The sequence below is a fragment of the Neomonachus schauinslandi genome, chromosome 5 (genome assembly GCF_002201575.2).
Source record: "Neomonachus schauinslandi chromosome 5, ASM220157v2, whole genome shotgun sequence".
NCBI lineage: Eukaryota > Metazoa > Chordata > Mammalia > Carnivora > Phocidae > Neomonachus > Neomonachus schauinslandi.
The window spans coordinates 116,030,599-116,043,545 of NC_058407.1; the positions used below are offsets into that span (position 1 = coordinate 116,030,599).

General features: G+C 36.3%; 1 protein-coding gene across 1 annotated transcript in view; it reads left to right on the forward strand.

The window, feature by feature from the left end:
* The window catches only part of LOC123324862 (ankyrin repeat domain-containing protein 26-like), a 33,234-nt gene that overhangs the window by 7,515 nt on the left and 12,772 nt on the right, over window positions 1-12,947 (forward strand). Inside the window, exons 2-4 of the mRNA XM_044915233.1 lie at window positions 1,678-1,748; window positions 2,081-2,174; window positions 5,384-5,475. Of these exons, the coding sequence (XP_044771168.1) occupies window positions 1,678-1,748; window positions 2,081-2,174; window positions 5,384-5,475 (257 nt within the window). The remainder of the gene's footprint in view (window positions 1-1,677; window positions 1,749-2,080; window positions 2,175-5,383; window positions 5,476-12,947) is intronic.

Sequence of the window (12,947 nt, forward strand, 5' to 3'; positions counted from 1 at the left end):
TTTTTTTTTTTTTAACCTTTCTTTTTTAAAGTTTGTTTGTTTGTGTATTTATTTATTTATGTAATTTCTACACCCATCGTGGGGCTTGAACTCATGAGCACAAGGTCAAGAGTCACATGTTCTTCCCACTGAGCCAGCCAGGCACCCCGGGGACAGTTTTTTCTGATATGCCATACCACGTAGCCTTAATGTATTCATTAGAGTACTTGCTAAAGCAGTGTAAGAGAGACAGTTGTTAAGATAATATAAACATGAAATGATTTGGGAATGTTGATTTAGCAAGAGTCCATTATTTCCACGTCAGTGGCTTTACCTTGCCTCTGATGGTCATGTAAATATTTATTACTCAGTCTAGGAGGTACTATTTGCCCTGTAGTCCATGAGATTGTCCACTGAGTAGTATAGAGAGGCAGTAAGTTAAAATTATTATAAGTGGAAAAAAGTACTGTTAGCTAGTAGAATTGGTAAAAGTTTTTTGAAGTACTGAGGATGTATTCTGGGCCTCATGCTCCCCATTTGCTGCCACTTTCAGTGGTGTGAAGAACAATTTCAGTATAACTTGTATAAGAGACCACTTTCATTGGCCTGCCATCTGCCTAAAGTATCAAATATTATTAGAACATAACCTACAGCAACAATAATAATGCTAATTACAGACAGAATTTGGTGTGTGCCACATACCCTTCTAAATAGTTCATGTATAGGGGCACCTGGGTGGCTCAGTTGTTAAGTGTCTGCCTTCGGCTCAGGTCATGATCCCAGGGTCCTGGGATCAAGTGCTGCATCGGGCTCTCTGCTCCACGGGAAGCCTGCTTCTCCCTCGCCCACTCCCCCTGCTTGTGTCCCCTCTCTCGCTGTCTCTCTCTCTCTGTTAAATAAATACAATCTTTAAAAAATAAAACTAAAAATAAATAGTTCATGTATACTTCCTAAATTAATCTTCCCAACATCCCAGTGTGTAGATACTATTTTTATCTTCATTTTACAAAGAAGAAACTGAGACACAGAAATTTTAAGTAATTTGTTCCAGGTCACACAGCTAATACCCAGTGTTCAGACCCCAGGCATTCTGGTTCCTATGAAGATAATGCCTCTTATACTATTCCATGAAATATCTAGTTGTCACTGAAAGCAACATGTTAACTTTTATAATCACTGGAACAGCCATGGTCATTCACATATGTGAATATTTAAAAGTAGAATGGATGTGGTACTTTGAATACAAAAATAGAAATGTTTACCATAAGGTAATTTCCTATCTTTCCCCCTTTGACCAATATATAAATTCTTAGGTTTAGCTGATAAAATATAATTTAAAAACATTAAAAATGTAACATTTTAGTAACTAGAGAAGTCAGCAAAATTTTCTGTAAGGGGATTGTAAATATTTTATTTTATTTTAAGATTTTATTTATTTGAGAGAGAGAAGGAACAGTGGGGAGGGGCAGAGGGAGAGAGAGAGAGAGAGAGAGAGAGAGAAGCAGACTCCCTGTAAATATTTTAGGCTTCGTAGGCCATAGGTCTCTGTTGCAGCAGTTCAAATCTGCTGTAGCCATAAAGCAGTATGTAGAGGAGAGTGTGGCTGTGTCCACTAAAATTTTATTTACAAAAACAGCTGATGGTGGTTTTATACTAGATTGCCAGTAGTTAAAAGTATTTCTTTTTTTTCTTTTTTAGTTCCAAGAAGCACAAGATCGACATGCAGAGGCTGTAAGATGTATTGAGACGTCGAAAGATCACGTGCAAAAGTATAATTTAAAGCAGCACAGAAAATAACTTGAGTATTTATAAAGCGGAGAAGCAGTGTAGAATGAGAAATATATCAGTTATGATAATTACATCATTGTTAAGCTGGATAAAAATTTCAGCTTTGCGCTATTTGGAAATGCATAAATTTTGCATATTATCTTTAAATTTTGCACATTAACTATAAAACACAACCAGAAAAATGGCACAATTGCCAAATCTTCTACTTTTTAAATTTTTAAGAATTTATGTAAGACCGTCAGATATTTTTTTAGAAATTATATGGTACTTTTAAAATTTATGTGTGAGAATAATTTTAAAATATTCATTTTAGGCTTGAAGTTGAAAATGCCAAGTTAAAAGTTACAGTCAAAAAACAAGCACGCAAAATTGAACAACTTCAGGAAAACCTGTTAAGTACAAGTTCGGTAAGTCAGTCTCTTAATTTCTGTCCTACTGAAAAGGAATCTTTATTTCTCTAGTAGTAGTATATAAGACCATTTTGGATAATATGAAAATTCTCACTAATAAAAATGTTTATTGTATTCATATTGTTGCTACTTGCTACTGGTAGTATAATTCCTCTTTATACATGAAGTTGACTGAATTCGTAAATTAATAATTTTTATAGTAAGATTGTAATAAAAAAGATTGTGGTAGTCCAAGATAAGCAATATTTTATACATGCCACATTTTATTTATCTATCTGGCAGTGGACAATTGAGTTTTTCCACCTCTTGGCTATTGTTAATAATGCTGCTGTGAATATTGGCATACAAACGTCTGAGTCCCTACTAATATTTTTCAGTATGTTTAAAAATTCTGAAACTTTGAGTCATAATTTGATCTTGAATTCTGATGTTCTCTTATAATCTAAACCCTTCAGTGAGATTTGAGAATGGATTACTTTCATGATAATTTGTTGTGATTTGTAATTATAAATTTGTAATTTGTTGTCTTCATCAAGAATGACTACTAGGTCATTATGCAAACATTTTTCTCAAAGGAATATATTTTTCTCTTCGTTGGATTTTGAAAAGGAAAAGAGATGCCAGTGAAAAAGTGGAAATGACTGCTCAATCAGGGCCTTACATAGTAACATAGTGCTCCTAGCATTCACTGCAAGTTCAGGAACTTTTTTGTTTTTTCATTAATTTGAATTAATCAGCCTTTCAGAGATTTAGCAATCGAATCTCAGAAAAGATTAATGTGCAATCCGGGATTACAACTTATTGATACGTAGTGAAAACTATATAACTATTTACCAAGCAGAACCGGATTATCATGCCATTTATACCCTCCTTCATAGGAGAGGTTACCAATGATTTAAGATGAGAAGACTGCATTGTGAGTCCTAGGTTGGAACAATGAGGTAGATGCACCTACCACTAGTTTCTTTTAGTCAGAGAAGCTGCATCCTTGCAAATTTCATTATACAGCTATACCTATCAGGGGAACTAGCACATTCTGTTGACTGGTCCTTTTTGTGGCCAAAGAAACATCGAAAGTTTCTAAAGTCAGACAATCATCAAAACTGTAATGGGGACTGCATGGGAATCAAAAATTATTTTTTTTCTAGATTTCCTATAAATTAGTCACATTGTATTACTATAGTTTTCACTGAGCAAGTAACGTGACGATATGTGAATGAGAATGCCAGGAGTTGTCCCCCTACGGTGTCATATAGAAATCTATTAAGGAAGCTATCAAATCTTGTAAAGTTTGTAAGAATATCCATAGGTATTCTGTAGATTCCAATGGAACTGAATTAGGGTTATGACATAAAATTATTAGCCACTTTAAGGTCTACCCTGTGAAACAAACACTTAGCTTTCAACCAACTCAGTCCATAGTCCTAACATCTCTAGAAGGATTTTATCTCATGAATCCCCAGGCCAGAGACTACCTGGGTTAAGATATTTGATGGACATAGTTTTGAGGTGAAGAGTCTGGATTGGGAAGAAGAGATAGCTCTAGGCTAACTTAAACTTCCAAACAATATAGTCAAGTATGTGTCTGAAAAGAACTTCAGAAGAAGACTTCCATAAGATCCAATCTCTATGGAATAGGAAATTATTCAAAAGAAAACAAAGGCAAACAATTGATAGTCTGACCCTTGTGAGAAACATTTGCATCAGAAAAGAAAAGCAAGACAGAGTATGGTGGTCAGCATCCTAAGGGTAAGGGTGCCCCCTGAGATGACAAAATAACAATACAAAGTAATACCAAAAAGAGTCAACATAAAATGTACAAAGTTAGCTGTCTAGGGGTACCCGGGTGGCTCAGTCAGTTAAGCGCCTGCATTTGGCTCAGACCATGATCTCAGGGTCCTGAGATCGAGCCCTGCTCAGCTGGGAGTCTGCTTCTCCCTCTCCCTCTGCTCCTTCCCCTATTCATGCACTCTCTATTTCAAATAAATAAATTTTTAAGAAAATAAAAAAAATTATCTGTCTATAAAGGTAATCCACATCAGGTAATGGTTTTTGAGTGTGTGGTTGAGAATATTGTCTATGAGGAACTAGAAGGAAGATCAAAAAGTAGAGATGACCTCAGTAAAGGGGTCAAGGCTGGAAATGTAGATTAGAGAATCTGGTTTTGAAGCCTTGAGATTTAACCAACTCTGAGAGGATTTGATAAGAGGAATAGCAAAGGTCAGGGACTAACCACAGTTGCTGTCATTTAGAAATAAAATGGGATTAGAGAGCAGAGGGAGCATTGTTTTCAGCTGTTGCTGAGAAGTAAAGCAGGATAAAGACTTTAAAAAAAAGATCCTTGATGACCCTCAAAATTTTTTAGTGGAATTCCAGGATTGAAACTCCGATTTTAGTGTAAAAGAAGAAAATAAGTGTTGGAAAGATGAATCTGTGGATGAGATGACACATTAAAGAATGCTCAAGTCCAGTGAAAGGGGAGAAGCAGGATGATAGAAAAAGCTGCAAGAGTGAAGCAAAAGTTTTTATGTAATATGGAGAAGACTTAAACTTTATTTAAAGAGAAAGGTACTTAATAGAAAAGAAGAAATTGAAACCTTGTGGAGATGCTTGCAATGCTTGCAGAGAATGAGAGTATCTCATTCTAAAGTCAGACGATCATCAAAACTGTAATGGGGACTGCATAGGAATTTTTCAGAGATTATCTTCGAAAGGTATGACCTCACAAAACCCAGAGTATTTTAAGCTATGGAAGAAAATGTTTCTAGGGCATCTTTAGAAACTAAAATGTAAATATAACCACTTTTTAAAATTTTTCATTAACACTTAGTTAATATGGTAAGAACCTCTGTATTTAACAAGTAAATTTTGGCAATTTCAATTCTAGAAAAAATAATGATGAAAATGTAAAATCAGTTTAAGCTGTTTTTAAGAAAGGTCCTTATATTTGAAATTTGTATTTATTGGCATCAGGTTTATAAAACTATATTATATAAAACTTAAAATTATAAATTTTAAACAACATATAAATTTAAAATTATAAATTTGTAAAATTTATAAAATGTAGTATATGAGCCTTTCTAAACAAGTTATTACTTATGAATTCATGAGAAATAATATTTTATGATAGAAGAATGAGTATCTAGATCTTTAAATATAATTTTCTTTAAAAATTTTTTTCAAATTCTGATGATGAAAATGGACAGAAAAAGAAATTTATTGAGTTGAAAAAATCTCTGGAATGTAGTTTGGATCAAGAAATGAAGAAAATTGGTGAATTAGAAAAAGAGATTACTAGGTAAGACTGTAATATTTCAGATAACTTTAACCATTAATTAACTTATTTAACTGTAATTTTACTTTATTAAATACAAATACTTCTCAAAATATTATACTTAATCTTTAATGATTCCTTAAATAATAACAACATTTCCTTTAACAATAACAGCTGTAATTTTCATTGTCTATCTTGAAGAGTTTCTGCAAGATATCTTTATTCTTTGGTAATACTTCCTTTTAATAGTGTCCTTCTCTTCCAACAAGTATTTTAATATCTAAAAACCTGTGTTAATGTTTAATCATATCAAAAGTTATCTTGGTTTAGCTTATATTTTCTTTTTTTAATATTATTTTTTAAATTTAAATTCAGTTAACTGACATAAAGTATATTAATTTCCAAGGTAGAGTTCAGTGATTCATCAGTCTTATATAACACCCAGTGCTAATTACATTAGGTGCCCTCCTTAATGTCCATCATCCAGTTACCCCATCCTTCTCCCCTCCTCCACTCCAGCAACCCTCAGTTTGTTTCCTATGATTAAGAGTCTCTTGAGATTTGTCTCCCACTCTAATTTCATCTTGTTTTATTTTCCCCTCCCTTCCATTATGCTCCTCTGTTTTGTTTCTTAAATTCTACATAGGAGTGAAATCAAATGATAATTATGTTTCTGTGAATGACTTATTTGGCATAATACCCTCTAGTTTCATCCACGTCATTGCATGATTTCATTTTTTTTATTGGCTGAGTAATAGTCCATTGTATATATCTACACATCTTCTTTATCCATTCATCTGTCAAGGGACATCAGGGCTCTTTCCACAGTTTGGCTATTGTGGACATTGCTGCTAAATACATTGGGGTGCAGGTGCCCCTTCGGATCACTACATTTGTATCTTTGGGGTAAATCCTTAGTAGTGCAATTCTTGGGTCGTTGGGTAGCTCTATTTTCAACTTTTTGAGGAACCTTCATACTGTTTTCCAGAGTGGCTGTCCCAGCTTGCATTCCCACGAGCAGTGTAAGAGAGTTCCCCGTTGTCTGCATCCCCGCCAACTGCTGTTGTTTCCTGACTTGTTCATTTTAGCCATTCCAACAGGTGTGAGGTGATATCTCATTGTGGTTTTGATTTGTATTTATTTCCCTGATGCCGAGTGATGTTGGGCATTTTTTCAAGTGTCTGTTGACCATTTGAATGTCTTCTTTGGAGAAATGTCTGTTCACATCTTCCACCCGTTTCTTGAGTGGATTATTTGTTCTTTGGGTGTTGAGTTTGATAAGTTCTTTCTATATAGATTTTGCATACTAGCCCTTTATTTGACATGTCATTTGCAAATATCTTCTCCCATTCTGTCAGTCGTCTTTTGGTTTTATCGACTGCTTCCTTTGCTGTGCAAAAGCTTTTTATCTTGATGAAGTCTTTGTTTCCCTTGCCTTTGGAGACGTGTCTAGCAAGAAGTTGCTGCTGCCCAGGTCACAGAAGTTGCTGCCTGTGTTCTCCTCCAGGATTTTGATGGGTTCCTGTCTCACACTTAGGTCTTACATCCATTTTGAGTGTATTTTTGTGTATGGTGTAAGAAAATGGTCCAGTTTCATTCTTCTCCATGTGGCTGTCCACTTTTCCCAACACCATTTGTTGAAGAGACTGTCTTTTTTTCCCATGGCTGTTCTTTCCTGCTTTGTCGAAGATTAGTTGACCATAGAGTTGAGGGTCCGTTTCTGGGTTCTCTGTTCTGTTTCATTGGCCGATGTGTCTGTTTTTGTGCCAGTACCATACTGTCTTGATGATTACAGCTTTGTCACAGAGCTTGAGGTCCGGAATTGTGATGCCACCAGCTTTGGTTTTCTTTTTGAGCATTCCTTTGGCTATTCGGGGTCTTTTCTGGCTCCATACAAATTTTAGGATGATTTGTTTCAGCTCTGTGAAATAAGTTGATGGTATTTTGAAAGAGATTGCATCGAATGCAGATTGCTCTGGGTAGCGGTAGCATAGACATTTTAACAAATTTGTTCTTCCAATCCATGAACATGGAGTGTTTTTCCATTTCTTTGCATCTTCCTCAGTTTCTCTCGTGAGCGTTCTTTAGTTTTCAGAGTATAGATCCCTTGCCTCTTTGGTTAGGTTGATTCCTAGGTATCTTACGGTTTTTGGTGCAATTGTAAATGGGTTCGACTCCTTAATTTCTCTTTCTTCCGTCTCATTGTTAGTGTATAGAAATGCAACTGATTTTATATCCTGCCACTTTGCTGAATTCCTGTATGAGTTCTAGCAATTTGGGGGTGGAGTCTTTTGGGTTTTCCACATAGAGTATTACATCACCTGTGAAGAGTGAGTTTGACTTCTTCTTTGCTGATTCCCATATGTTTTATTTCTTTTCATTGTCTGATTTCTGAGGCTAGGACTTCTAGTACTATGTTGAACAACAGTGGTGAGAGTGGACATCCCTGCCGTGTTCCTGACTTTAGGGGAAAAGCTCGCAGTTTCTCCCCATTGAGAATGATATTTGTCGTGGGCTTTTCATACATGGCTTTTATGGTATTGAGGTATGTGCCCTCTATCTCTGCATCGTGAAGAGTTTTTTTTTTTTTTAAAGATTATTTATTTATTTGACAGAGAGATAGAGAGCACAAGTAGACAGAGCGGCAGGCATAAGGGGAGGCAGAAGCAGGCTTTCTGCTGAGCAGGGAGCCGGACGTGGGGCTCGATCCCAAGACCCCAGGATCATGACCTGAGCCGAAGGCAGCCGCTTAACCGACTGAGCCACCCAGGCGCCCCATGAAGAGTTTTAATCAAGAAAGCATGCTGTACTTTGTCAAATGCTTTTTGTACATCTATTCAGGGGATCATATAGTTCTTGTCCTTTCTTTTATTAATGTACCGTATCACACTGATTATTGATTTGTGGATGTTGAACCACCTTTGCAACCCAGGAATAAGTCCCACTTTGTTGTGGTGAATAATCCTCTTAATGTACTGTTGGCTCCTGTTGGCGAGTATGTTGATGAGAATTTTTGCATCTGTGTTCATCAGGGATATTGGTCTGTAATTCTCCTTTTTGGTGGGGTCTTTGTCTGGTTTTGGGATCAAGGTAATGCTGGCCTCATAGAGTTTGGAAGTTTTCCTTCCATTTCTATTTTTTGAAACAGCTTCAGAAGAATAGGCATTAATTCCTCTTTAAGTGTTTGTTAGAAATACCCACGGAAGGCATCCGGCCCTGGAGTTTTGTTTGTTGTGAGATTTTTGATTACTGCTTCAATTTCCTTGCTGGTTGTGGGTCTGTTCGGGTTTTCTGTTTCTTCCTGTTTCAGTTTTGGTAGTTTATACCTCTCTAGGAATGCACCCATTTCTTCCAGATTGCCTAGTTGGTTGGCATATCGTCGTTCCTACTATGTTCTTAAAATTGTTTGTATTTCCTTGGTGGTGGTTGTGATCTCTCCTCTTTCATTCATGATTTTATTTACTTGGATCCTTTCTCTTTTCTTTTTGCTAAGTCTGGCCAGGGGTTTATCGATCCTATTAATTCTTTCAAAGAACCAGCTCCTGGTTTTGTTGCTGTGTTCTACTGTTTTTTTGGTAGCTATTTCATTGATTTCTGCTCTGAACGTTATTAATTCTCTTATCCTGCTGGATTTCGGCTTTATTTGCTGTTCTTTCTCCAGCTCCTTTAGGTGTAAGGTTAGGTTGTGTGTTTAGGACCTTTCTTGTTTCTTGAGGAAGGCTGTTGTCACTCTATACTTCCCTCCCCGGATTGCCTTTGCTGCATCCCAAAGGTTTTGAACAGTTGTGTTTTCATTTTCCTTGGTTTCCATGAATTCTTTTAATTCCTCTTTAATTTCCTGGTTGACCCATTCGTTCTTTAATAGGATGCTCTTTAACTTCCATGTATTTGAATTCTTTCCGAATTTCGTCTTGTGATTGAGTTCAAGTTTCAAGGCGTTGTGGTCTGAAACTCTGCAGGGAATGATCCCATACTTTTGGTACCGGTTGAGACCTGATTTGTGACGCAGTATGTGATCTCTTCTGGAGAAAGTTCCATGTGCGCTCCAGAAGAATATGTATTCTGTGGCTTTAGGCTGGAATGCTCTGAATATATCTGTGAAGTCCTTCTGGTCCAGTGTCGACCTTGGAGAGTCGTGGACGTGGCGTGGCGAAGGAACTGAGGAAAAGATACGACAGTAGAGCCAGGCACAGGGGACCCCCGAGCAAGCAGCCCAAGGTCCCGAGGTTTATTTTCCATAATCTTATATACCTTCTACAGTGATATAGATCTATAATGATTTACAGCAGAGGCTTAGTAAGGCATATTCTTCCACATACATAGGATTAGTCCCGTGTGTATGATAAGAATCTTTAAAGCAGGACAAGGGAACAAAGAGGGGAGTGCACAGTGTGCTATTTACAGGGCCAGGGAACAAAGACGGGAGTGCACAGTGTGCTGTTTACAGGTGGCTTCCTATCTACAAAACATCTTCTGCTGCGTACTTTAGAACAGACCGCATACGTCCCAAGGGCATTTCACTCAGATCCTTTCAGCTTATTTTTAACCATGCAATCTCGAGTTTTCTCAGAGATCTCGGAGTCTGAACGAACATGCACCAGTGGTTGTTGTGGCATTCTGTTTCCCAGAGTCCGGTGTGTCATTCACTGTTATTATTGTATCATCATCAATGTGTTTCTTTAATTTTGTTATTAATTGGTTTATGTCATTGGCTGCTCCCATGTTAGGGGCACAAAGATTTACAATTGTTAGGTCTTCTTGTTGGATAGACCCCTTTAATTCTTTATGATAGTGTCCTTCCTCATCTCTTATTACAGTCTTTGGTCTAAAATCTAATTTGTCTGATACAAGGATTGCTACCCCAGCTTTCTTTTGATGTCCATTAGCATGATAGATGGTTTTCCACTCCCTCACTTTCAATCTGGCCGTGTCCTTGCGTCTAAACTGATTCTCTTGCAGACAGCATATCGATGGGTCTTGCTTTTTTTCCAATCTGATACCCTGCGTCTTTGGATTGGGGCATTTGGCCCATTTACATTCAGGGTAACTGTTGATAGATATGAATTTAGTGCCATTGTACTACCTGTAACATCACTGTTTCTGTATATTGTCTCTGTTCCTTTCTGGTCTGTGTTACTTTGGGGCTCTCTCTTTGCGTAAAGGATCCCCTTTAATATTTCTTGCAGGGCTGGTTTGGTGATCACAAATGTTTTAGTTTCTGTTTGTCCTGGAAACTCTTTATCTCTCCTTCAAGTTTGAATGACAGCCTTGCTGGATAAATAAAGTATTCTTGGCTGCATATTTTTCTCGTTTCGCACCCTGAATATATCATGCCAGTCCTTTCTGGCCTGCCAGGTCTCTGTGGTTAGGTCTGCTGCCAGTCTAATGTTTCTACCCTTGTTGGCTAAGGACCTCTTGTGCTGAGCTGCTTTCAGGATTTTCTCTTTGTCTCTGAAATTTGCAGGCTTCACTACTATATCTCAAGATGTTGACCTGTTTTTATTGATTTTGAAGGGGGTTCTCTGTGCCTCCTGGATTTGAATGCCTGTTTCCTTCCCGAGATTAGGGAGGTTCTCTGCCATAATCTCTCAAATATACCTTCTGCCACCCCCCTTCCTCATCTTCTGGGATCCCAATTATTCTACTATTGTTTCGCTTTATGGTATCACTTACCTCTTGAAATTTCACCTCGTGATCCAGTTGTTTATCTCTCTTTTTCCTCAGCTTCTTTATTCTCTGTCATTTTGTCTTCTATATCACTACTTCTCCTTTCTGCCGCGTTTATCCTCTCAGTTAGAGCCTCTATTTTTTTTAGAGCCTCTATATTTGATTGCATCTCATTAATAGCCTTTTTGATATCGACTTGATTAGATTTTAGTTCTTTTATTTCTTCAGAAAGGGATTCTCTAGTGACTTCTATACTTTTTTCAAGCCCAGGTAGTGTCTTTATCATCTTTATTCTGAACTCTAGTTCTGACCTCTTATATCCATACAGATTAGGTCCTTGGCTGTCATTACTGCCTCTAGTTCTCTTATTTGAGCTGAGTTTTTACGTCTTGTCATTCTGTCCAGAGAATAGATGAATGAGCGAACAAAATACTAAAAGAGCAACAACAACCCCAGTGAAATATACACTAAACAAATTAGAAGAGACCCAGAACCAAAAAAAAAAAAAAAAGAATATAATCAGGTGAATAGAACAGAGAAATACACTGGATCCTGTGTGTATTTTGGTCTGTTTGTTAGAAAAGTACATCCCAAAATTGTAAAGAAAGAAAAACTTATATATATACAAAAATAAAATTAAAAACAATGAAAGGATAGAATGTAATTGTAAAAATGCAAGTTAAAAAAGACTTGCAGAAAGTGGTTGCTTTTCTTTTTTTTTTTTTATTAATAACATACAGTGTATTATTTGTTTCAGGGGTACAGATCTGTGATTCATCAGTCTTACATAATACACAACGGTCACCACAACACATACCCTCCCCAAACGTGGTCGCTTTTCTATTTGTAGAATTGCGGCAATTCTTTTCTTAGATCTCTGGTTGAGTTCACAGGTGTTCAAAATCATTTTATAGCTATTGAGTGAGTTCCGGACCAGACAAAACTAAGCTCTCCTACTCCTCCACCATCTTTTTTGATTCAACTTGCTTCTATTTTCTTTCTGCATTTTTAAATTATAAAATATACAGAGAAAAATATATGTCTGACTTAAAGAAGAATAAAATTAGCAATCATGCTTTTACCACTCAGATTAAAAAAAAAAAAGTTTTTTCCAATGTCTGTAGCTCCCACAGGGCTCCCTTTCTGTTTTTTTGCTGAGGACTTACATATGTTCTCTGATATTCTCTCATTTAACTGTCTTTCTCTGCATTGTTTTGCAACCCTTTCACTTTGTTAACAGCGTCCTAGCCAAGATATGTAACTTCTTTCCTAAAACAGTCTCATAGACCATCACACATTATCTCTTTGCTGATTTCCTTTCTTCTAAAGCTTTGTCTCTTCATTTTTACTCTCAACTCAGACTTTAAAGATTTTTCTTTCTTGTTTTTTTGTGAGTGATCTCTTTTGATGTTTTTTGTGTGTATTTTCTTTTCTTCTTGTAGACTGTGGTTAGTGGGTACCAAAATGTATTTTTGTGTCTTTTTAAAACATTCATGGATAAGTATGCTTTTTTTCTTCACCTTGGATACTGGTCTCTGGTTTATAGTAACTATTTAATAATAGATTATTATATTAACATACTGAAAATAAATATTAATAACTTATGCATAAGAACTCATAATTTAGTTAATTAATTCTTCCATATGTGTCATAAAAATTTTCTTCATATTTTTTACCTGAGATTATAATTTAATATGTTCTTAAACAATGTGAGGTTAGGACAAATGAGAGATCATAATTTATAGATTTGTTTATATGATAGAACATATTGTCTATTTAAACAATTATTACATATTTACTCTTGAAGAACCTGACTTACTCATTCTATA